Raw genomic sequence first — 24,485 nt, 5'->3', positions numbered from 1 at the left:
TGATCATTGTTTGAAGAAATTGATTCCAATGGTGAAAAATGCCCTTTAGAAATATTTACATATACTGTAGATCTACAATGATTAAGTCAATCAAAATGATTTAGATGTAACATTTGAATTCAGTTCTGATTTCATAGGTTTATATTTCAACTCTTACCAAGTCTTACTTTAAGCAATTTCAGTTGGTTCCTCGTTAATGTTATGACACATCTTGCAATCAATGTATGGTTTTTTCTAAGCTACAGAGCCACTGCATCGCTGCAGCTTAATGCACTGCTGCAAAGTATTGTGACTAGATTAATGTTGGTGGTCGAGATTTAACCTTAAATAGCCTCTATTAAATTAAACAGTAAATAACTATTGCGCAGATTGAGAGAATACGATGTGGTAGGGGTAGAGTGGGAGGGATCCTGAAAGATAACTTGTGAATTTGGTGCAGAGGGGAAAGATGTGGTTTTTTTGTTACATTTTCTCCAGCTTCCACAAGCTGCTGACTCTCAAGGCTTTAGTTAGTTGAATGGGTAGATGATTCTTTAGTGAGTATTTTTTTAAAAATTCTATCTCTTTAAAATGCACACTGTAGTTTAAACTGAAACTGGAAACAATACAAGCATGTCACTAAAATTATTGCTTAACAAATTAACCTATTTGGTGTAAGTACAGACTGCAGTTTAGTGATGCTTCTACACTTGAAATCTAACATAATAAAGATGACAAGGGAGGTGATTTGTTGCAATTGTAACATGTGGAAGCTGGTGGACACCAGTATTACCCATGACATACAGATCTCCAGGAAGCGTCTGAAATTTGAGGAACTTTGACATCAAGTTCATGCTAGGGAGTTCCCTGAACACTTTATTTTTCAGAACATACAAAAATAAAAAGTGCAGCAGCAAATGAGGTAACCACAGGGAAGAAAGATAAAAGATACAGCGCTTGTTATCTGAATGCACGGGATCATTCATAACATCGATGTTCAATCGCACCTGGACAAATCAATGGGCGTGGTGTGATATTCATTGCAGAAACATGGTTGGAAGTGACCACATCAAGGACATATAAAATTTCAGAAGGACTGGGTGCAAGGGAAAGGGGTTGGGGAGGCTCTGTTACTAAAAGATGAGATCAGTACATTAGTGGTCTTTTGTGGAATCACTACAATGTGGAAACAGGCCCTTTGGCCCAACAAGTCCACTTCTGACCGTCTGAAGAGTAACCTACCCAAACTCAATCTCGTGTCCTATTACTCTACATTTCCCCTGAATAATGCACCTACCAACACATCCCTGAACAATGTGGGCAATTTAACATGGCCGATCCACCCTAACCTGCACGTCTTTGGATGTGGGAGGAAACTGGAGCGAACCCACACAGACACGGGGAAAGTGTGCAAATTCCACGTAGCCAGTCACCCGAGGCTGGAATTGAACCCAAGTCCCTGATGTAGTGAGACAATAGTGCTAACCCCTGAGCCACTATATTGCCCCTTTAGTCAAGGGATCAAAATGGAGAATCAGTTTGGGTGGAGGTAAAGAATATCAAAGGAATAAAATCATTAATGGGAATTATTCATAGTCCCCTGCCAATAACTATACTGTGGGATGGAATACACATCAACTAATAACAGAGAATTGCAATGAAGATTGGATAATAATCATGAACTATAAAACTGCACCCCAAGATCCTCCTGTACATCAATGATCCTAAACGATCTGCTATATAATGTATACTTCCCTCTTACGTTTGACCTCCCAAAATGCATCACCTCACACTTGTCTAGATTAAACACCAGTTCTCATTTCTCTGCCCCACCTTCCAACTGATCTATATCCTGCTGTATCCTTTGACAACCTTCCTAACTTTATCTGTAACTAATGAAATTTCATGTCATTTACAAACCTAATCGGACCACCTACATTTTCATCCAAATCATTTTTATAAATTACAAACAACGGAAGTTCCAGTACCAATCCTTGTGGAACACACTAGCCACAGATCTCCAGTCAGAAAAACATCCCTTCGTAACTACCCTCTGTCTTTTATAACCAAGTCAATTTTCTATCCAACTTCCCAACTCACCACAGATCCATGTAACTGAATGTTCTGGACCAACCTGCCATAAGGAACTTTATCAAATGCTTTATTAAAGCCCATGTAGACAACATCCACTGCCATACCTTCATTAATCATCTTCATTACTTCCTCAAAAAAACTATCAAATTTGTGAGAGCACCTTCGCCGCATAAAGCCATGCTATCTCTAATAAGTCCATTCTTTTCCAATTGCGAGTAAATTCTGTGCCTAAGAATTTTCTTCAATATTCTCCCTATCACTGATGCAACGCTTACCGCCTGGTTTTTCCTGGATTATCATTCTTAAACAAAGTAACAGCATTGGTTACCCTTCAGTTTACTGGGACTTCACCTGTTGCTAAAAACATCATAAAAATCTCTGTCAAGGCACCAGCAATTACTCCCTTGACTGTCCTGAAATATATCCCATCAGGCCCTGGAGATCTATCTACCTTAATGCTTCCAACACCACCTCATTCTGAATATCAACACGCCACAATCCAGTCTTACCAGCATTCATGTCTTCCTCCTGGGTGAATATCAATGTGAGGCAATCATTAAACACCTCACCCAGATTCTTTGGCTCCATTCAAAAATTCCCTCCTTTATCTTTGAGTGGATCCGTTCTTTCCCTAGCTACCTACTTGCTCCTAATATATGTGCAAAGTGCCTTGGGATTGTCCTTAATCCTATGACATTTCATGGCTCCTTTTATCCCTCAATTCCTTGTTTATGTTCTTTTCTGCTTCCTTTGTATTCCTCAGGGGAGGAATTTCTGTTTCAGTGTTACAAAAAAAGAGACGTTTTCCCTCAGTTCCAGACCTGATAACAGTTTGTTAAGACTATTTAGAAAACTAAAGTTAAAAATCACACAACACCGGGTTATAGTCCAACAGGTTTAATTGGAAGCACACTAGCTTTCGGAGCGACACTCCTTCATCAGGTGATTACCCTTCATCAGGACAATCACCTGAAGAAGGAGCAACACTCCGATAGCTAGTGTGCTTCCAGTTAAACCTGTTGGACTATAACCTGGTGTTGTGTGATTTTTAACTTTGTACACCCCAGTCCAACACCGGCATCTCCAAATCTTGATAAAACCAGTTAGCCAAACCTATGGATCATCCAGCATTTGTTGCTCACCTCTCCCACTGGTCCTTGAACTAAGTGGCGTGTTATGTCAAATCAGAGAGCTCTTAAGTGTCAAGCACACTACCATGGGACAGTGGTCACATGTAAAATAGATTGCCTTCCTTAAAGGCCTTCATGAATCAGATGTGCTTCATGATAATCAACAAAAGAGTTATGATCACTATCCTTTTTCTAAAAATTGGTGATTGTAATAACTAATTAAATTCAACTCCAACAGTGAGATTCAAACCTGGGTTCCAGAAGATGAAAACACACCTTTGGATTAGTAGCCCTAGTGCCATTCCTATTCTGTTACTGCTGCTGCTACTGCTACTTCAGTGCTTCCCAGACATTTTCCCACCATGACTCCATTTCGAGGCTTGAAGATGGTCACAACCTCTCAGTGAAAGGTGGAAGGAGAAGGATGCCAGGGCGGGGTCAGCTTGCATCTCCATGTGGGCTCCTGGTCACTCTGGGTAGCACCATCCTCCATTCTAGCCCCTTTGAGCAGTGAACTACAGGAGAATAAATTAACTCACTGAAAAATTTATTATCGTTAGTGAAGACCATTTGCTATCCACAATTACAGACTTAACACAGGCACAGATTTGAAATGGTTACAGAAAAATTAAAATGGCGGCAGAGTTTTTTTTTGTTACTTTAATTATAAGTATCAAAAAATAACACTCAATCTCTGATCCTTGCAATTCCTATTTATAGAACAATGTGTTTAGAAGCAATATAAATTTATGTTATTGCTCACAATTTGTTGGTTATTCTGTCTCTCGAGATTTTGTAACAGAAATTTAATGGGTCTTTAACTGTGAAGTAAAATTTTTGATTGGCTGAGATAAAATAGTCATTTTACCAGACATGATATTTGTGAAAATAACACGAATCCTTCATTCATATGTGGTCAGAAATTTGCCTGAAAGTGACATAGATATGTATCGATACCATTCTTTTTGATAGCAATTTGATTCTTATTTATTTATTTTTCTGTCTTCAATCTCAGCAATCCCTCACGAATAGCGACATAATGTTTGTGAAACTCCACGCTCCTTGGGAAACGATTTGTAAATACGCAGAAAGAATGAACATCCACATGCCTTTTAGGTATTGTACTTGTATTACTGTTTGTTTTAGTCTCTGCTGAATCAGTTATTGTGTAACTGTGGAGTAGGAAGATAGAGGAATGTCTAGGAAGGGATGGTGCACAATGTTTAAAGTTCCAGTTAGCTCAGTTAGCTGGAAAGCCAGTTTATGTTGCAGAGTGACATCAATTCCTGCACTGACTAATGCCACGATGAATACTCAAGCTTGCCCCCTTCCTCTTCACCCTCAAGTTAAACATACAAACCTGTCAGCTCTCTCTCTCTCTCTTATAAGAGCATGAACTATAGTGAATCTCATGACATATCATTTGCCTGACACATGGTTTTAAAATCACAGTTAACGTGAGAATTGTTTACCTGCTCCAGTAAATAATACCTTCTGTGATAGACAGATAGTTGTTGCAAAACGTGAAATGTACAATATATGTCCATAGTAAAAAATGAGGTCTGCAGATGCTGGAGATCACAGCTGCAAATGTGTTGCTGGTCAAAGCACAGCAGGCCAGGCAGCATCTCAGGAATAGAGAATTCGACGTTTCGAGCATAAGCCCTTCATCAGGAATGATGAAGGGCTTATGCTCGAAACGTCGAATTCTCTGTTCCTGAGATGCTGCCTGGCCTGCTGTGCTTTGACCAGCAACACATTTGCAATATATGTCCATATCCTTGACAGCTCGTCCGAATTTACTCAGGATAAAGTATAATAACGAATCGATAGCTAAATTTTTGAGCATGTTTCACAATGACCTCCTTTACTGTTAAATAATAACAAACAATATTTATTTGCAAATGATGCATGTGTATATAGTTGAGTATGTATATGTGGTTGATGCAATCATAACATTCCCATAGCTACTGTCATCTTATTTCTGTTGCTTGAAAAAGGCAGTGAGGAATGCTACTTTGTCTTTCCAAATCTTCCAGTCCTTAGTATTTTTTTTCCTATTCTTCCAGGAAAAAATGTTATTACACTGATTGGAAGAACAAAGTGATGAGCAGGTTGGTGGTGCGGTGCAGTATTTGTTAATACTATCACATTAAGTTTCCAGCTGATAGTTGTAAATTCAGAGCTAGGGTCAATCTGTGAAATTACTGTGTGGCAGAGCGCAAATTGTAGAACTAAAAATAAATATGACTCAGTGATATGTTAACGGACCTGAGTGACAGTCACATTTTAAGTGACATTAGTACTGATGTACAGGCCACAACTGCATACCTTACAAAGATCGATCAGGCTCTGTGTCACATAGATAAAATAGATTACAGCTTCACTCTGAGATCTGGTGAGATATTTATGCGCAGTGGATGCCTTTTCATCAAGTTATACTCTAACCCATCATTTTTCAGATGTTGATGTGGATGCACTGAAAATTATGCTCACTGTTACAGATTCCAGAATGAGTAGTGCTGTGTGAACAAAACCCGCCTCCTCTGGGAAAGTAATACGGTGCTGTGGCTGTTACGGATAAATCCTCGCTTTGAGCTTTGTGAAAAAAATTTATAATTCCATTTCAACTGTTAAAGTTTGTCTTAAAATAAAAGCATCAGGTAGGCTGCTGATTAAAAGAAGCAACCATTAGAGTATTTTTTTTTGGATTGGAATAGTGGGATCTCCTGTCAGGGATATGACAGCTTGGCTTCTCTACTGTAACTGAACTGGAAATTGGTATGTTCTCCGATGGCTTAGAGCTGAACTGCCAATCTGCAACACTCAGTCTTGTCAGCCTGCTTTTGATGCACTGACACTCAGAACACATTTTCTTTTGTGTGTGGCTGACAATATTTCTCTGTAAAGTAGCATCAGTGTCTTTAGACTTTTCTGTATTCACTAAGCACTGAAATAAATTGATCTGTATATATTGCTGTCGTTGCATTTATCGGGACATGCAACTTAGACTCTTTCCAATTAAATCTGCTATGATTTAAGAGCATTGTTTTAGGTGAAGCGTTTCCTACTTATTTCAGAGATATTCAGTTTGGAACATTAGGTTTTCATGAGATGTTCACTTGCTGCTCTGCAGCTTCTGCTGAGGCATTGAGCAGATTTACCTGCAAAATTGGTCTTGAGTACAACACATTACTCAATATGTTATATAATAGAGAAGTATTTCTTTGAGCAGCAAGCCTTAGTGCAGAATTTTCCAGTGCCAGATTTTCAAGGAGGTTGAGACTGCAGATATTTGGCTCATTTATTGATTTTTGCCATTTGCAAAAATCATTTCACTCCACGTTAAATATGTGTCAGCATCATCATGAGCATAAAATAGATTTTTTTGTTGACATAAGGAGACACCTTGTTTAATTAGAATGCACCATTGATGTGTTCAAGTTAGTTCATTTAGTGTTCAGACTTCTCCATTATAATTGTTGCAGATATGGAAGTTATTCATGTAGTTCCAGAACCAGGAGTCAGGGTGTAATGATGCAGGCTAGGTCATTTAAAACTGAAATGAGGAAAACTTTCTTCACCCAGAGAGTGATGAGCCTGTGTATTCTCTGCTACAGAAGGCAGTTGAGGACAGAATATTGAATGATTTCACAAGGAATTAGATATAGTTCTTAAAGCAAAGGAATAAAAGGACAGGTGGAGAAAGCGGGAACAGGGTACTGAGTCAGATGGTTGGTCATGATCATATTGCATTCTGGATTAGTGGTGCTGGAAGAGCACAGTAGTTCAGGCAACATCCAAAGTGCAGCGAAATCTAAGTTTCAGGCAAAAGCCCTCCTGATGAAGGGCTTATTCCCAAAACGTCGATTTCTCTGCACTTTGGATACTGCCTGAACTGCTGTGCTCTTCCAGCACCACTAATCCAGAATCTGGTTTCCAGCATCTGCAGTCATTGTTTTTACCACCATGATCATATTGCAGCTGACTGAAAAGGCTGAGTGGCCTGTTCCTGCTCCTAGATTCTATATTTTGATGTTTGCAGCATTGCCACACTAACAGATTCAGTAGAGACTTGAATTTCTTCCCCCGCTTTCTGCGATGGTTTCCCCAACTAGAAAGTCAGCTTTTGAGAATTTGGTCGTCATAAAAATGTTTCTTTAGATTGTTCTGTTGTATTTTCCTGAATCCGTCTCGATCGCGAGCTTGCCAGTCTTGTGAAAGGTCCAGAAGCACAAATCATACAGCTCAGTCCTGGTGCAGTCAGAGGAATGGCAAAGATATGGATTTTAAAAGCACTTTTTTGGAAGGTTCCTGTATTTTGTTGGGTAAAGTTGCAAAGTTTTCCACCAAATGAAGTATCCCAAGCTCAAGAGACTTGCCAGGAAATTACATCAGAATGCAAACTGGTGCATATATTGTTAAGTGGAATAAAATATATTAAATTGTGAATCAGAATTAGAGCAATTGATTTCAAGTGCCGGTCAAAAGTATGGTATTGTGAAGGAGCCACTTTGCTATAATCATTTTTACTTTTTTGTATGAATTATTCTATTTTCACAACTTAAGACACATTTTACACTTAATGTAGAGTAATATCTTTTCCATGTGTGACACATTTGAAATCAATCCAAGTGTCTTCCATGATGTATGAAAGTAGTTACTCTGTGTGTCAAAAAATATAAGTTTAAAAAAGGTATGAAAGACACCTTTAACCGTATATAAACTTGTGAAGCACAAAGCATTTCTGAGGGCTCTCAACGAAAAGCAGTATTTCCCAGATGATTTCTAATGTGACTTTACAGTTATCCTAATTATTGCATGGCATTTTTTAATTCAGTGTTTTCCAAATAAATTTCAAGACCTCAGCCAGTTATCTGAAAAATCTTGCTCCTGTTTCTGAAGATCTATATTAATCCTTTGCTTTCATGTATAAACCATAAAGAATGTTCTTACACCAGTTGCCAATATTAGAAATGGTTAATGAAATCAACTGGAATTGTTATTTCAATAAGAGAGATGACTGACTGTGATGTCTTCCAAACGAGTGAGATGTAAAACTTCCCATCACATTGGTCAGATGTGATCTGGTTAACTATCCAAATGTCAACTTCTGTCTGTGCTGGTTAGATAGAATCCCCACAGTGTGGAAACAGGCCATTCGGCCCAACAAGTCCACACCAAACCTCCAAAGAGCATCCCACTCAGACCCAACCCCTTACTCTGTTTATGTAAAACTACGGCTTTTTGCGTGGGAATCATGTCTCTCAAACTTGATTGAGTTTTTTGAAGAAGTAACAAAGAGGATTGATGACGGCAGAGTGGTAGATGTGATCTATATGGACTTCAGTAAGGCGTTCAACAAGGTTCCCCATGGGAGACTGATTAGCAAGGTTTGATCTCATGGAATACAGGGAAAACCAGCATTGCATACAGAACTGACTCAAAAGTAGAAGACTTTTGGTGTTGGTGGAGGGTTGTTTTTCAGACTGGAGGCCTGTGACCAGTGGAGTGCCACAAGGATTGGTGCTGGGTCGTCTACTTTTTCTCATTTACATAAATGATTTGGATGCGAGCATAAGAGGTACAGTTAGTAAGTTTGCAGATGACTCCAAAATTGGAGGTGTAGTGGACAGCGAAGAGGGTTACCTCAGATTACAACAGGATCTGGACCAGATGGGCCAATGGGCTGAGAAGTGGCAGGTGGAGTTTAATTCAGATAAATGCGAGGTGCTACATTTTGTGAAAGCAAATCTTAGCAGGACTTATACACTTAATGGTAAGGTCTTTGGGAGTGTTGCTGAACAAAGAGACCTTGGAGTGCAAGTTCATAGCTCCTTGAAAGTGGAGTCGCAGGTAGATAGGATAGTGAAGAAGGCGTTTGGTATGCTTGCTTTTATTGGTCAGAGTATTGAGTACAGAAGCTGGGAGGTCATGTTGCGGCTGTACAGGACATTGATTAGGCCACTGTTGGAATATTGCGTGCAATTCTGGTCTCCTTCCTATCAGAAAGATGTGAAACTTGAAAGGATTCAGAAAAGATTTACAAGGAAGAGACTGAATAAACTGGGGCAGTTTTCCCTGGAGCGTCGGAGGCTGAGGGCTGAGGGGTGACCTTATAGAGGTTTACAAAATTATGAGGGGCATGGATAGGGTAAATAGGCAAAGTCTTTTCCTTGGGGTGGGGGAGTCCAGAACTAGAGGGCATAGGTTTAGGGTGAGAGGGGAAAGATACAAAAGAGACCTAAGGGGCAACTTTTTCACGCAGAAGGTGGTACGTGTATGGAATGAGCTGCCAGAGGAAGTGGTGGAGACTGGTACAATTGCAACATTTAAGAGGCATTTGGATGGGTATATGAATAGGAAGGGTTTGGAGGGATATGGGCTGGGTGTTGGCAGGTGGGACTAGATTGGGTTGGGATGTCTGGTTGGCATGGACGGGTTGGACCGAAGGGGCTGTTTCCATGCTGTACATTTCTATGACTCTATGACTCTGTATTTCCTATGGCTCGTGCACCTAACCTACACATCCCTGAAGACTATGGGTAATTTAGCATGGGCAATCCCCCTAATTTGCACATCTTTGTGCTGAGTGAGGAAACCAGAGCATCTGGAAGAAACCCATGTTGACATGGGGAGAATGTGCAAACTCCACACAGCCACTTGCCCAAGGCTGGAATCAAACTTGGGACCCTGGTGCTGTGAGGCAGCAGTGCTCACCACTGAGCCACTGTGCCATCTCCGAAGCTTAAACCTGTCAAATGTTTTGAGCTCTATGGGGATGTGACAAGCAGGATGGTGGAAAGGAACCAAGGCATGTTGTAAATTTCAAAAAAAGTATTTGATAAGGTACCACATGAAAGGTTACTGCTCAAAATAAGAGCTTATGATCTTAAGGGTGATGTCACAGATAGAGTTTTGGGAAAGTAGTGATACATGGGTCGTTTCGGGTTGACAAAAACTAACTGGTGAGTGCCAAAGGAATCAGAGCTGTGCTTTATCTATTTAAAATCTCTATGAATGACTTGGATGAAAGGGCAGGCTATATTGTTGCCAAATTTGCTGATTCTACAAAGATAAGTAGGAAAACAAATTGAAGAGGATCAAGATGACTATAAAGAGATATAGATGTATGAAGTTAATGAGTAACAAATTAACACATGAAGTACAATGTGGAAAAATATGAGGTTGTCCTCTATGGCAGGGTGGACTGAGCAGAATGTGATTTAAGTGGAAAGACACTGCAGAATATTTCATTGCAGAAAGATCTAATGTCCTTCTGCCTGAATCAGAAAATGCTAACATGCATGTTCAGCAAGTATATTAGCAAGGCAAATGAAATAGCAAGATGAATGGAGTAATCAAGTAACACGTTTGCTGTAACATAGTAGGATATTCGGAGACTGTACCGGAGCATTGTGTAAACGTTTGGCCTCCTTATATAGGAGTGTGTACTTCCACTGAAAGCAGTCCAGAGACCATTCCCTTGGCTGATCTATTGGAGAAAGGTGTATCTTAAGAGGAAACATTGAGTAGTTTGGGCATATACTGACTGGAGTTGAAAAGAGTGAAGGGTGACCTTACAGAAACCCCTAGGATTCCGAGTGAGCTTGATGGGAGAGATACTGAGGGGATGCTTCTACTCATGGCAGAATCTCAAATCAGGGAGTGTAGATTAAATCCCATTTAAGACGGATGGGGATTAATTTATTTTCTCAGAAGACGTTAGTCTTTGGAATTCTCTTCTGCAGAGAGCTTTGGAGTCTGGGATTTTGAATATATTGAAGGCTGAGTTAGGGCTGGCATTTGATTGACATTTGTTAGACTAGATTCCTGACAGTGTGGACACAGGCCCTTCAGCCCCCTAAGCCTGTGCCAATCCAGATCCTCTATCTAAACCTATCGCCTATTTTCTAAGGATCTGTATCCATCTGCTCCCTGCCCATTCATGTATCTATCTAGATACATCTTAAATAACTCTACCATCTCCGGTGGCAACGCATTCCAGGCACCCACCACCCACTGCGTAAAGAACTTTCCACACATATCTCCCGTAAACTTCTCCCTCTCACTTTGAACTCGTGACTCCTGATAATTGAGTTTCCCACTCTGGGGAAAAAGGCTTCTTGCTATCCACTCTATCTATACCTCTCAATGATAATGTTACAATCTTACAGGACTTTTTATTGCACTGTTAACCCCCTTTGGAGAAATGCATTGCAAAGTTGAGAACAGATTTTCCAGGATATGCAGCAGCCCCGATGAAGTTTCCTTCGGAAATGCCTGCTTGAATTGATCATTAAATTGGGGGAGTTGTTAAAACCCATGGTTAGCCTGAGTGATGTGATCATGAGCCACTCATTCTGATATCTGATTGTGAGTTGATGTCCATTTCAGGGTATACCTCAGTGAGTGATTGGAGTTGGCTGGCACCCACAATGCATCACGGCGTGTTGTGGCAATTAGCCAAATATTAAATATTACCACCAGATTTGCTGTCCTGGAAATCACAACACCATACGTTTTAATTCTTTTTCAGCCTTTGCCAATTAATTGCCCCTTTTGCATTCTATCCATTTCCAAATTAATCTTTCTGAATCTACCTTACAATTAGCCTCGGGCAAACCTCACGTGAGGAGTTTTTCCAGACTTTAATTCCAAATCATATTGAATAGTATGCTGTATAAAAACTATCAAGTGATGATTTCTCACAAGACCTGGATTAATCATGTGATTAACAAACTGGTTTATCTCAATGCATACAGAAATTCCAACAAAACTGGTAGAAAAATATTTCTGGCATTTGCTAATCAATTATATCATGCTGTCATGTAATTCACACAAAAGTAGACATTTTAATCAATTATTTTGAAATAAATAATCATTAGTTTTGGCAAAATCCAAATGTAACTGTGTTAGCAAGACTTCAAGACAAACTTAATAAGATGACACATCCAATAAATATTTAACACATTTTCCTTGGATTGATTGTGATTGTAAACATAATCTCTATTCTGGTATGCAGTGAGAATAAAAGTTCTGGTCTGCAGAACTTTGTGGATTTAACATCAAATAAATGAGTCGATACTGATGCAGAATGCTGGAGAAACTCAGCAGGTCTGACAACATCGGTGGAGAGAGAAACAGAGTTATTATTTTGAGCCCGGTATGACTTCCTCGAAACGTTACCTCGATGTTGCCAGATCAACATCCTCGGTATTTGAATCAGATTTCCAGCAAATCTGCGATATTTTAACTTGTAAATGTGAACAGATGCTGGGTTCTCATACAGCTCTTGGAAGTATGGAAGTTAGTAAACTGTTGAAATTTAGTTTGAATATTCTAGAATTATTTAAGTGTATTTAATTTTAAATATCAGTAGTTTGGCGTTTTTCTATTAGTGTTCAGAGGAATCTACGACAGCTGAAGAGCTGGTTGCCAAGAAATCCAATGAAACTCGATAAAGAAGCTCTACCAGATCTGGAAGAGACAGATTGCTACACTGCACCATTCAGTAGAGCACGCATGCACCAGTAAGTATGTCACACACACCCCTGTATGTTACTTAAGTGGAATTTCAAAACAAATTTATACTATTAATTTGCATTAATGGTGTAGACTTTTCAGAAGTGGCCGGCACCGTGGCACAGTGGTTAGCACTGCTGCCTCACAGCGCCTGAGACCTGGGTTCAATTCCCGACTCAGGCAACAGACTGTGTGCAGTTTGCACATTCTCCCCGTGTCTGCGTGGGTTTCCTCCGGGTGCTCCGGTTTCCTCCCACAGTCCAAAGATGTGCGGGTCAGGTGAATTGGCCACGCTAAATTGCCCGTAGTGTTAGGTAAGGGGTAAATGTAGGGGTATGGGTGGGTTGCGCTTCGGCGGGTCGGTGTGGACTTGTTGGGCCGAAGGGCCTGTTTCCACACTGTAAGTAATCTAATCTAATCTAAGTAATCTAATCTAATCTAGGTCTGAGAAGTTAGGACAGTGTATATAAACTTGTATCTCTCACTTGCTCTTTTATGTTTTAGGTTAAGTCTTTTGACTATTCTAGTACGTTATGTTCTTTGACTGATGCACAAAATTTAAATGTGGACTTTTACATTCTCTTTTCTTTCTTCATTAAAACATTTTTCAGCTTCACCATAAACAACAAAGACACATTTTTCAGTAATTCAACAAGGAGCAGAATCGTACATCATATGTTACAAAGGACTAAATATGAAGATGGAAAATCCAAAATGGGTAAAGTGTTAATTAAATCATAATATTTCAACTGCAGAGCAGCCATTGTTTCACTATGAACAACCTGCAGATCACTAAAATTGGTGCCCCGTATTTGCAATCTTATTTGTTGAGTGAATGCATCATATGTTGCATTCCCACATAGGTGTGTTATTTCAATGCCTTGGGAGACCAGTGAAAATCAAAGGGAGGTAATTTTGCCAGGTTTGGACTAAAAGGTCTGCCTAATAACCCCTCCTGGTCTCCATTGAGTTAAGCGGGTAAAAAAAAATGTACATTTGTGGAATAATTGTGTCACGTCTCGTGAATTTTTATTTACTAGTGAGATCTGAATATCTCTGCTGCGCTTTTCCAGCAACACATTTTCAGCTCTGATCTCCAGCATCTGCAGTCCTCACTTTCTCCTCTCTGATCAACCCAACATTTATTGCTCATCCTTAGTTGTCCTTAAGAAGGTGGTGGTGAGCTGCCTTCTTGAACCATTGCAGTTCGTGTGGTGTAGAAAGACCCATAGTGCTATTCGTGAGGGAGTTCCAGGATTTTAACCCAGTGACACTGAAGGAACAGGAATTTCCAAGTCAGGATGTTGAGTGACTTTGATGGGAGCTCGCAGGTGGTGGCATTCCCACGTACCTGCTTCACTTATACTTCTAAATGAAAGGAGATGGTGCCAATCAAGTGGGCTACATTCTAAAACTTTGTAACTGTGCTGTCCTATGGTCAACATATTGAAGACACTGGGAGTTAATTGTAGTTTAGTATAAAACATCTGGTTGTCTTAAATGTGAATTGAATAGATCAAGTGCTTGTCACAGTGTAAAATTTCATTTGTAACAGAGCCAATGTTATAATCACATAAAAGAATTGTAAGTGTCCTATGTGTAAAATCACTGACCGATAGAGTTACTTATACAGTGCTGAAGGGTCTGAGAGCCTGGGCTCTGGACAGTTCAGGCTGGAGAAATCCTGACAAAATAAATGTCAGGACTCTGGATTCTTACCGTAAGTATTGGGTTGAGTTAATTTTCATAAGAGAAAGCCTGTAGGACAGAGCATGTCTTTTCCTGCTCAGTCTCTTGACAAACGTAGTGAATATGCAGGAACAAACAGCAGAAATATAGCCCATGCTGCTGCATGATCCTTCTAGTATTAAACATTAAGACCAATAAACGTGTAAGTGAAGGCTAATCGGTGCACTCAGTGATCCGGACATTCTGAGAAATAACAAAAAGAGTCAGATAGCCGTCCTTCATTTTTTATTGACTTTAGCACCGGCTCTGCTTTTCTATCATCAAACCTGTGAACTTAAGCATCGCCATTTCTTTCCATTTAAGTTGGTTTCCATATTTATACAAAGGGGTAAAGTATTTCTGGCAATAGAAATGGTATGTTGCTCTGACATTTCAGAAAGAATCCATTGTACAAAGTATAATGAACAGCAGCTAGTTACTGCACAGGCCATTGGGAACATTCCCAGGGATGCTAGTGCGGCTGCACTTGGAATATTGTATTCAGTTCTGGTCGCCCCATTATAGGAAGGATGTGGAAGCATTGAAAAAGGTTACCAGGATGTTGCCTGGTTTGGAGGGAAGCTGTTATGAGGAAAGGCTGAGAAACCTTGGTCTGTTCTCATTGGCAAGAAGAAGGCTAAGAGGGGATTTGATAGAACTGAAAAATGTGTTGCTGGAAAAGCGCAGCAGGTCAGGCAGCATCCAAGGAGCAGGAGAATTGACGTTTCGGGCATAAGCCCTTCTTCAGGAATGAGGAAGGTGTGCCAAGCAGGCTAAGATAAATGGTAGGGAGGATGGACTTGGGGGAAGGGTGTTGGGAATGCGATAGGTGGAAGGAGGTTAAGGTGAGGGTGATAGTCCGGAGAGCGGGTGGGGCGGAGAGGTCGGGAAGAAGATTGCAGGTCAAGAAGGTGGTGTTGAGTCCGAGGGTTAGGACTGAGATAAGGTGGGGGGAGGGGAAATGACGAAGATGGAGAAATCTGCATTCATCCCTTGTGTTTGGAGGGTTCCTAGGCTGAAGATGAGGCGCTCTTCCTCCAGGCGCCGTGTTGCCATGTTCTGGCGATGGAGGAGGCCAAGGACCTGCATGTCCTTGGCGGAGTGGGAGGGGGAGTTAAAGTGTTCAGCCACCAGGGTGGTTGAGTTGGTTGGTGCGGGTGTCCCAGAGGTGTTCTCTGAAACGTTCCGCAAGTAGGCGGCCTGTCTCCCCAATGTAGAAGAGGCCACATCGGGTGCAGCGGATGCAGTAAATGATGTGTGTGGAGGTGCAGGTGAATTTGTGACAGATATGGAAGGATCCCTTGGGAGGGAAGTGAGGGGGGAGGTGTGGGCGCAAGTTTTGTATTTCTTGCAGTTGCAGGGGAAAGTGCCGGGAGTGGAGGTTGGGTTGGTGGGGGGTGTGGACCTGACGAGGGAATTGCGGGCGGAGTGGTCTTTTCAGAACGCTGATAGGGGAGGGGAGGGAAATATATCCTTGGTGGTGGGGTCTGTTTGGAGGTGGTGGAAATGACGAAGGACGATACGATGTATCTGGAAGTTGGCGGGGTGGTAGGTGAGGACCAGTGGGGTTCTGTCCTGGTGGCGATTGGAGGGGCGAGGTTCAAGGGCGGAGGAGAGGGAAGTGGAGGAGATGAGGTGGAGAGCATCGTCAACCACGTCTGAGGGGAAATTGCGGTCTGAAGAAGGACGCCATCTGGGTTGTGCTCTCCACCGCACATTATCTCAGTCCTAAGCCTCCAACTTGGCACTGCCCTCCGGACCTGTCCATATCCTTTCCCATCTATCCACTCCACCACTCCGACCTATCACCTATGGCTTCCTCAGCAACCTTCCACACCTGATGAAGGGCATATGCCCAACATGCCGATTCTCCTGCGCCTTGGATACTGCCTGACCTGCTGTGCTTTTCCAGCAGCACACTCACACTTAGAATATTGTGTTCAGTTCTGGTCACCTTATTATTGAAAAGATGTGGAAGTTTTAGAGAGGGTGCAGAGGAGATCTACCAGGATGCTGTGTGGACTGGAAGCATGTCTTATGTAGAAAGATTGAGGAAGCTGGGGCTTTTCTCATTGTAGCGAAGAAGGATGAGAGGTGACTTGATAGAGGCATGCAAGACGTTGAGAGGGGTAGGTAGAGTAGATAGCTAGAGACTTTTTCCTAGGGTGGAAATGGCTATTTCAGGTGATTGGAGGAAGGTTTAGGGAAGATGTCAGAGGTAAGTTCTTTACACAGAGTGTGTGGAATGGACTGCCAGCAGTAGTAGGGGAGTCAGATACATTAGGGACATTTAAACAACTCTTGGATAGGCACATGGAAGACAGTACAAAGAAGGGTATATACGTTAGTCTGATCTTAGAGTAGGATTAAAAGCTGGCACAACATTGAGGGCCAAAGAGCCTGTACTGTGCTGTACTGTTCTAGTTCAAAGATGTAAAAACAATGACTGCAGATGCTGGAAACCAGATTCTGGATTAGTGGCGCTGGAAGAGCACAGCAGTTCAGGTAGCATCCAATGAGCAGTGAAATCGACGTTTCGGGCAAAAGCCCTTCATCAGGAATACAGGCGGTGAGCCTGAAAGTGTGGAGAGATGAGCTAGAGGAGGGTGGGTGTGGGGAGAGAGTAGCATAGAGTAAGAGCTTCAGGGCAGAGGAAATGACCTGGGAGTTGCAATGGGAGAGGGACTCCCTGAGATTCTTGTAGAGAGAGGAGGAAAACTTTTCCAAGGCAGGCACTTGTAGAGAGAGGAGGATGTTCAAGGATATCAGGCTTGCTCTCTGTGTCAGCAACCTCAGCAGCAAACACACAGGATGTTCAGTAAGGAAGCAATGAAGTGCCCAATGTACCCAGCTGTCAGGGTTCCTGACTAAGCGAGGCAGGGGTACCAGCTCCTCCCACTCCATGGGATTGGCCACAATCGGACTCGGGAGCATATCTCAGTCAGGGCATCTTTCACCGTGAGCCACAGACTTCAGTCAGTGGGACTGGGGCCTGCAGGCTGTGGGCACTGCCTCAGTGCAATTGTAAAAGGGGGAAGCTGGGTACCGAAGTGGGACAGACTGTACTGCAGGACAGAGAAGGGAATAATAAGGGACCGGGGTTTATTAACGATCAGTAACCCTCAGGATTCATTGGATGGGGTGGGGGCAGTGAATGATCACTCCAGGCATGGCTGTGTGGGTGGGAAGGAAAGCAGGGTCGACAGATATAGCTGAGTTGGGTGGGGTCTAAGGGAAGTGGTTTGAATCCTTGCCGGGGCTGAGAATGAAGGCTCTTGGGATCTGAAACTCACTCTGCTGGGCCCCATTGCTAATTTGAAGCTGTTTGTTGGAGTGGGGCATTTACACAGTGGCTAGCCCACCCATGGATTGTTGAAATGGCTCAACAGAAGACTATTGAGGCCATTACGAAAGAGTTCCCAGTTGACCTCTAGGTTTCCTCGTGTGGGGTCAGTTTTGGAGTCTGGAGATGGGGGATTCAGGTCTTAGTAAAACTTGCTGACCTGTCTGGGGTAAGAATGCTGCAAGGAATTTCTGCCCTAGCAATCTTCCCTCCACTTCTCCTTCCCTCCTCCTCTGTTCTCCTCTTCCCCTCTCTCCCTCATCTCTCCTTCCCCTGTTGTCCTCGTTCTCCTCTTCCTCTTTCCCTCCTCCTCCTCCTCTTGCCCTCTGCCTTCTTCCCACTCCTTTTCCCCTCTTCTCTCCTTCTATCCTTACCCCCTTTTCCCTTCCTCCTCTTTCCCTTCTCTTCCTCCTCCCCTCCACCTCTTATGTCCCTCCTCCCCTGTCACTACCATCTTACACATGAAAAGCTGATAAACCTGTTTTGTAACCCTTGTCGAAACCAAAAGATTTGAAGACATTGTTTTCAATTTCAGTTCAAGTGAAACAGAGAGAGCGATTCCCTATTTGTGAAGTGCCCTCTCCCTCACTTCCCATCCATTCCAGCCTGCTGTGAACTCACCTCTGATTGGTCACCTAGCCTCTGATTGCACTCCTAACCTCTAATTGGTCTTCTGAACTCTGATTGTTCTCCATCCATCTGATTGGTCTCTCAGTCTCTAATAGGACAAAAGGGTAACTAGGGAGAGAATAGGGCCCCTCAAAGATCAGCAAGGCAGCCTTTGTGTGGAGCCACAAAAAATGGGGAGATACTAAATGAATATTTTGCATCAGTATTCACTGTGGAAAAGGATATGGAAGATGTAGACAGTAGGGAAATAGTTGCTGACATCTTGCAAAATGTCCAGATTACAGAGGAGGAAGTGCTAGATGTCTTGAAACGGTTAAAGGTGGATAAATCCCCAGGACATGATCAGGCGTACCCGAGAACTCTGTGGAAAGCTAGAGAAGTGATTGCTGGGCCTCTTGCTGAGATATTTGTATCATTGATAGTCACAGGTGAGGTGCCGGAAGACTGGAGGTTGGCAAACATGGTGTCACTGTTTAAGAAGGGCGATAAAGACAAGCCAGGGAACTATAGACCGGTGAGCCTGACCTCAGTGGTGGGCAAGTTGTTGGAGGGAATCCTGAGGGACAGGATGTACATGTATTGGAAAGGCAAGGACTGATTCAGGATAGTCAACATGACTTTGTGCGTGGGAAATCATGTCTCACAAACTTGATTGGATTTTTTGAAGAAGTAACAAAGAAGATTCATGAGCGCAGAGCAATAGATGTGATCTATATGGACTTCAGTAAGGCGTTCGACAAGGTTCCCCATGGGAGACTAATTAGCAAGGTTAAATCTCATGGAATACAGGGAGAACTAGCCATTGGGATACAGAACTGGCTCAAAGGTAGAAGACAGAGGGTGGTGGTGGAGGGTTGTTTTTCAGACTGGAGGCCTGTGACCAGTGGAGTGCCACAAGGATCGATGCTGGGCCCTCTATGTTTTGTCATTTACATAAATGATTTGGATGTGAGCATAAGAGGTACAGTTAGTAAGTTTGCAGATGACTCCAAAATTGGAGGTGTAGTGGACAGCGAAGAGGGTTACCTCAGATTACAACAGGATCTGTACCAGATGGGCTAATGGGCTGAGAAGTGGCAGATAGAGTTTAATTCAGATAAAAGCGAGGAGCTGCATTTAGGGAACGCAAATCTTAGCAGGACTTATACACTTAATGATAAGGTCCTAGGGAGTGTTGCTGAACAAAGAAACCTTGGAGTGCAGGTTCATAGCTCGTGGAGTCGCAGGTAGATAGGATAATGAAGAAGGTGTTTGGTATGCTTTCCTTTATTGGTCAGAGTATTGAGTACAAGAGTTGGGAGGTCATGTTGCGGCTGTACAGGACGTTGGTTAGGCCATTGTTGGAATATTGCATGCAATTCTGGTCTCCTTCCTATCGGAAAGATGTTGTGAAGCTTGAAAGGGTTCAGAAATGATTTACAAGGATGTTGCCAGGGTTGGAGGATCTGAGCTACATGGAGAGGCTGAACAGGCTGGGGCTGTTTTCCCTGGAGTGTCAGAGGCTGAAGGGTGACGTAATAGAGGTTTACAAAATTATGAGAGGCATGGATAGGAAAAATAGGCAAAGTCTTTTCCCTGGGGTCGGGGAGTCTAGAACTAGAGAGCATAGGTTTAGGGTGAGAGGGGAAAGATATGAAAGAGACCAAAGGGGCAACTTATTCACGCAGAGCGTGGTAATTGTATGGAATGAGCTGCCAGAGGATGTGGTGGAGGCTGGTACAATTGCAACATTTAAGAGGCATTTGGATAGGTGTATGAATAGCTGAAAATGTGTTGCTGGAAAAGCGCAGCAGGTCAGGCAGCATCCAAGGAGCAGGAGAATCGACGTTTCAGGCATAAGCCCTTCCTGAAGACAGGCTTATGCCCGAAACGTCGATTCTCCTGCTTCTTGGATGCTGCCTGACCTGCTGCGCTTTTTCAGCTCTGATCTCCAGCATCTGCAGACCTCACTTTCTCCTGGGTATATGAATAGGAAAGGTTTGGAGGGATATGGGCCAGCTGCAGGCAGGTGGGACTAGATTGGGTTAGGATATCTGGTCGGCATGGACGGGTTGGACCGAAGGGTCTGTTTCCATGCTGTACATCTCTATGACTCTATGGTTTCCTAGCCTCTGATTGGTCTCCTGACCTCGGGTCTCCTCTCCTTCAATTGGTCTTCTGACTATTGATTGGTTTCCGAGCATTTGCTTGGTCTCTCAGTCTCTGATTGGTCTCTCAGTCTCTGATTGGTTTCCCAGCCTCTGTTTGGTGCGTTCATGGGACAATCATCTCATCCACTGGACAACCTGGTGCAGTGGCATCATGAAACTTGGTGATCTTTCCCCTCGAAGATAGGTCTGTGACCTGGAAACAGTTCTGATTTGTGTTGCCTGCCATGAAAGGTCAAACTCTGGTTTAAAATGATGTCTACCTTTAGCTAACAGACGTCAGCAAATGGATAATCAACTTGGCGAAATGAGTGCACTGGCGAAAACGTCAATCCCCCTCTCCTCAGTAAATAATTGGATGTTTCTCTTTTCTTCAGGTTTGAATAGGTTACTCAACAATGGAACATATGATGCTGCCTTTCCTCCACATGAGGTGAGAGACAACACAAAGATGTATTCCTCTTTAATTAGGTGGGGAAGCAAAATTTCAGAAATTACTGCAGAAATGCAACAGGTCTGGGAGCATCTGTGGAGAGAATATCAGTCAACATGTTGAGTCCAGTGACCGTCCTTCAGAAGAGGATTTGAAACATCAACTCTGTGTTCTCTCCACAGATGCTGCCAGTCCTGCTGAGTTTCTCCAGCAATGTTGGTTTTTGTTTTACACTTTGGGCATCTACAGTTCTTTGTTTGATTATGTCACATGCTTCTTCACACTTCAGAAAGACATTTGCTGTGGTAACGTTGTGTTGATTGCTTTGGTTAGGATGTGGCTGGGGGACACTGAGGTCGAGTTGCTGTCTTCACTGCTTACACACTAATCTGGCAGAGTTAACTGTCCCACTTTGATAGAACATCTCTGATTTCTGGTCAATTTCACAATGGACAAATTCATAAAAAGTGGAAAAATCCCATCCAAGAGATTAGTGTTCAGTGGCGAAGACTTTAATCCCCTGAAATTCAAAATCATAAAATCCCTACAGTGTGGAAAACAGGCCATTTGGCCCAACACGTCCACACCGACCCTGCAACGAGGCTCCCACCCAGATCTATTCCCCTACATTTACCCTGACAAAGGCACCTAACCTACACATCGCTTCCCCAGTCCCCAACGCCTTATTTTCACGATGGACATCCAGTCCCAGTACACCTCCATCTCCCATCACGAAGGACTCAAAGCCCTCCGCTTCTTCCTTTCCCGCCGCACCAACCAGTACCCTTCCACTGACACCATCCTTCGACTGACTGAACTGGTCCTCACCCTGAATAACTTCTCTTTTCAATCCTCCCACTTCCTCCAAACTAAAGGAGTTGCCATGGGCACCCGCATGGGCCCCAGCTATGCCTGTCTCTTCGTAGGATATGTGGAACAGTCCATCTTCCTCAACTACACTGGCACCACCCCCCACCTTTTCCTCCGCTACATCGATGACTGTATAGGCGCTGCCTCGTGCTCCCACAACGAGGTTGAACAGTTCATCAACTTTACCAACACCTTCCATTCCGACCTCAAATTCACCTCGACTGTCTCAGACTCCTCCCTCCCCTTCCTAGACCTTTCCATTTCTATCTCGGCGACCGACTCAACACAGACATCTACTATAATCTGACTGACTCCCACAGCTACCTGGACTACACCTCCTCCCACCCTGCCCCCTGTAAAAACTCCATCCCATATTCCCAATTCCTTTGTCTCCGCCGCATCTGCTCCCAGGAGGACCAGTTCCAACACTGCACAGCCCAGATGGCCTCCTTCTTCAAGGACCGCAGATTCCCCCCAGACGTGATCGACGATGCCCTCCACCGCATCTCCTCCACTTGCCGCTCCTCCGCCCTTGAGCCCCGCTCCTCCAACCGCCACTAAGACAGAACCCCACTGGTTCTCACCTACCACCCCACCAACCTCCGTATAACACGTTTCATCCACCGTCATTTCCGCCACCTCCAAACGGACCCCACCACCAGGGATATATTTCCCTCCTCTCCTCTATCAGCGTTCCGCAAAGACCACTCCCTTCGTGACTCCCTCGTCAGGTCCACACCCCCCACCAACCCAACCTCCACTCCCGGCACCTTCCCCTGCAACCGCAGGAAATGTAAAACTTGCGCCCACACCTCCTCCCTCACTTCCTTCCAAGGCCCCAAGGGATCCTTCCATATCCGCCACAAGTTCACCTGCACCTCCACACACATCATCTATTGCATCCGCTGCACCCGATGTGGCCTCCTCTATATTGGGGAGATGGGCCGCTTGCTTGCGGAACGCTTCAGAGAACACCTCTGGGACGCCCGGATCAACCAACCCAACCACCCCGTGGCTCAACACTTTAACTCTCCCTCCCACTCCACTGAGGACATGCAGGTCCTTGGAATCCTCCACCGGCAGAACATAACAACACGACGGCTGGAGGAGGAGCGCCTCATCTTCCGCCTGGGAACCCTCCAACCACAAGGAATGAACTCAGATTTCTCCAGTTTCCTCATTTCCCCTCCCCCCACCTTGTCTCAGTCGGTTCCCTCAACTCAGCACCGCCCTCCTAACCTGCAATCTTCTTCCTGACCTCTCCGCCCCCACCCCACTCCAGCCTATCACCCTCACCTTGACCTCCTTCCACCTATTACATCTCCATCGCCCCTCCCCCAAGTCCCTCCTCCCTACCTTTTATCTTAGCCTGCTTGGCACACTCTCCGCATTCCTGATGAAGGGCTTATGCCCGAAACGTCGAATTTCCTATTCCTTGGATGCTGCCTGACCTGCTGTGCTTTAACCAGCAACACATTTTCAGCTGCACATCCCTGAACACAATTTAGCACAGCCCAGTTCATCTAACCTGCTCATCTTTGGATTGTCAGAGGAAACCGGAACACCTGGCGGAAACCCATGCAGACATGGGGAGAATGTGCAAACTCCACATAAACTGTCACCCAAGGCTAGAATCGAACCCAGGACACTTGCGCTGTGAAAATGAGCTACTATATCGTTATGATGTTGCATCATTCAAAGCCCATATGCTTTACTAGCTCACAAAAATAATTGCGAACCCTATCTGCAGTTGCTTAAATATAATGCTCTGGGATTTTGAGGGATTTTTGATGGCTGACTATTGTGTTTGCAGCTTTTAGTATCTTTACCAATGTAGATAAACAGAGAAATATTGATTTACTCATCCAGTCAATTTTATCTCCAGTATTCACAGCTCACAATGGGCCAACTCATCCAAGAAGTGGCAATAATACACATTTAGCTACTCTGCTCCTTTGTACTGATTCTGGCCTGCAGCTCCCTACTTTTTGGCCTGAATGTCTGATTTGTAGCATCTTCAGTAATGGGAAGCATGTGCAGTCAGGAAACCTTCCTGCAGAGCGCGAGATTTGAGCTGGAGGGGTGACCAAGTTTCCCTCTTGTTTTTTAAACAAGAATTTCTGTCAAAATGTCCCTGAGCCTCTTTGCCAAGGAGATCAAGGAAGTTTGTGAGGTACGTGGGTGAGGCATCATGGTGCCAGATGGGTAAGGGTGTGGGGTAGGGTGGCACGTAAATGGATAAAGAAGGGCGGGTTTGCTTGTCATGGGTCTGACATGTAGTGTGATTGGTGGCTGACAGGTTCCAGGACACGGTTGGTGAGGAACTTAATGGCTGACGTGTTGGGACAGTGAAGTGGCAGGGACATGAGTCAGAGGTCAGGATGGGCCAGCTGTTAGGAGGTGTTAGGTCTGGACATGTGGTTAGGTGTCAGGTGGTGTATTTGGAATTTTGTGCGATGGAGGGGCAGGACAAGGGGTTTGAGGAGTTGGATGGTCATATGTCTGGGTGAATCGAGCATTAGTTAGGAAATCAGTGGGATGGTTTGGTGTACGGGACAGATTTATTGCATTCATTCACAGGATGTGAGCATCATTGGGTAGGCCAG

At 43.6% G+C, this 24,485-nt stretch overlaps 1 protein-coding gene across 1 annotated transcript in view; it reads left to right on the top strand.

Annotated features, from left to right (window-relative positions):
- The window catches only part of ano3 (anoctamin 3), a 582,275-nt gene that overhangs the window by 387,014 nt on the left and 170,776 nt on the right, over nucleotides 1-24,485 (top strand). The window contains exons 7-11 of the mRNA XM_060838668.1: nucleotides 4,219-4,319; nucleotides 5,273-5,317; nucleotides 12,605-12,736; nucleotides 13,340-13,446; nucleotides 20,954-21,009. Of these exons, the coding sequence (XP_060694651.1) occupies nucleotides 4,219-4,319; nucleotides 5,273-5,317; nucleotides 12,605-12,736; nucleotides 13,340-13,446; nucleotides 20,954-21,009 (441 nt within the window). The remainder of the gene's footprint in view (nucleotides 1-4,218; nucleotides 4,320-5,272; nucleotides 5,318-12,604; nucleotides 12,737-13,339; nucleotides 13,447-20,953; nucleotides 21,010-24,485) is intronic.

Source organism: Hemiscyllium ocellatum, chromosome 18 (genome assembly GCF_020745735.1).
Source record: "Hemiscyllium ocellatum isolate sHemOce1 chromosome 18, sHemOce1.pat.X.cur, whole genome shotgun sequence".
NCBI lineage: Eukaryota > Metazoa > Chordata > Chondrichthyes > Orectolobiformes > Hemiscylliidae > Hemiscyllium > Hemiscyllium ocellatum.
The sequence above is the reverse complement of the archived record's forward strand: the minus strand, read 5'-3'. Positions and strand labels throughout refer to the sequence as shown.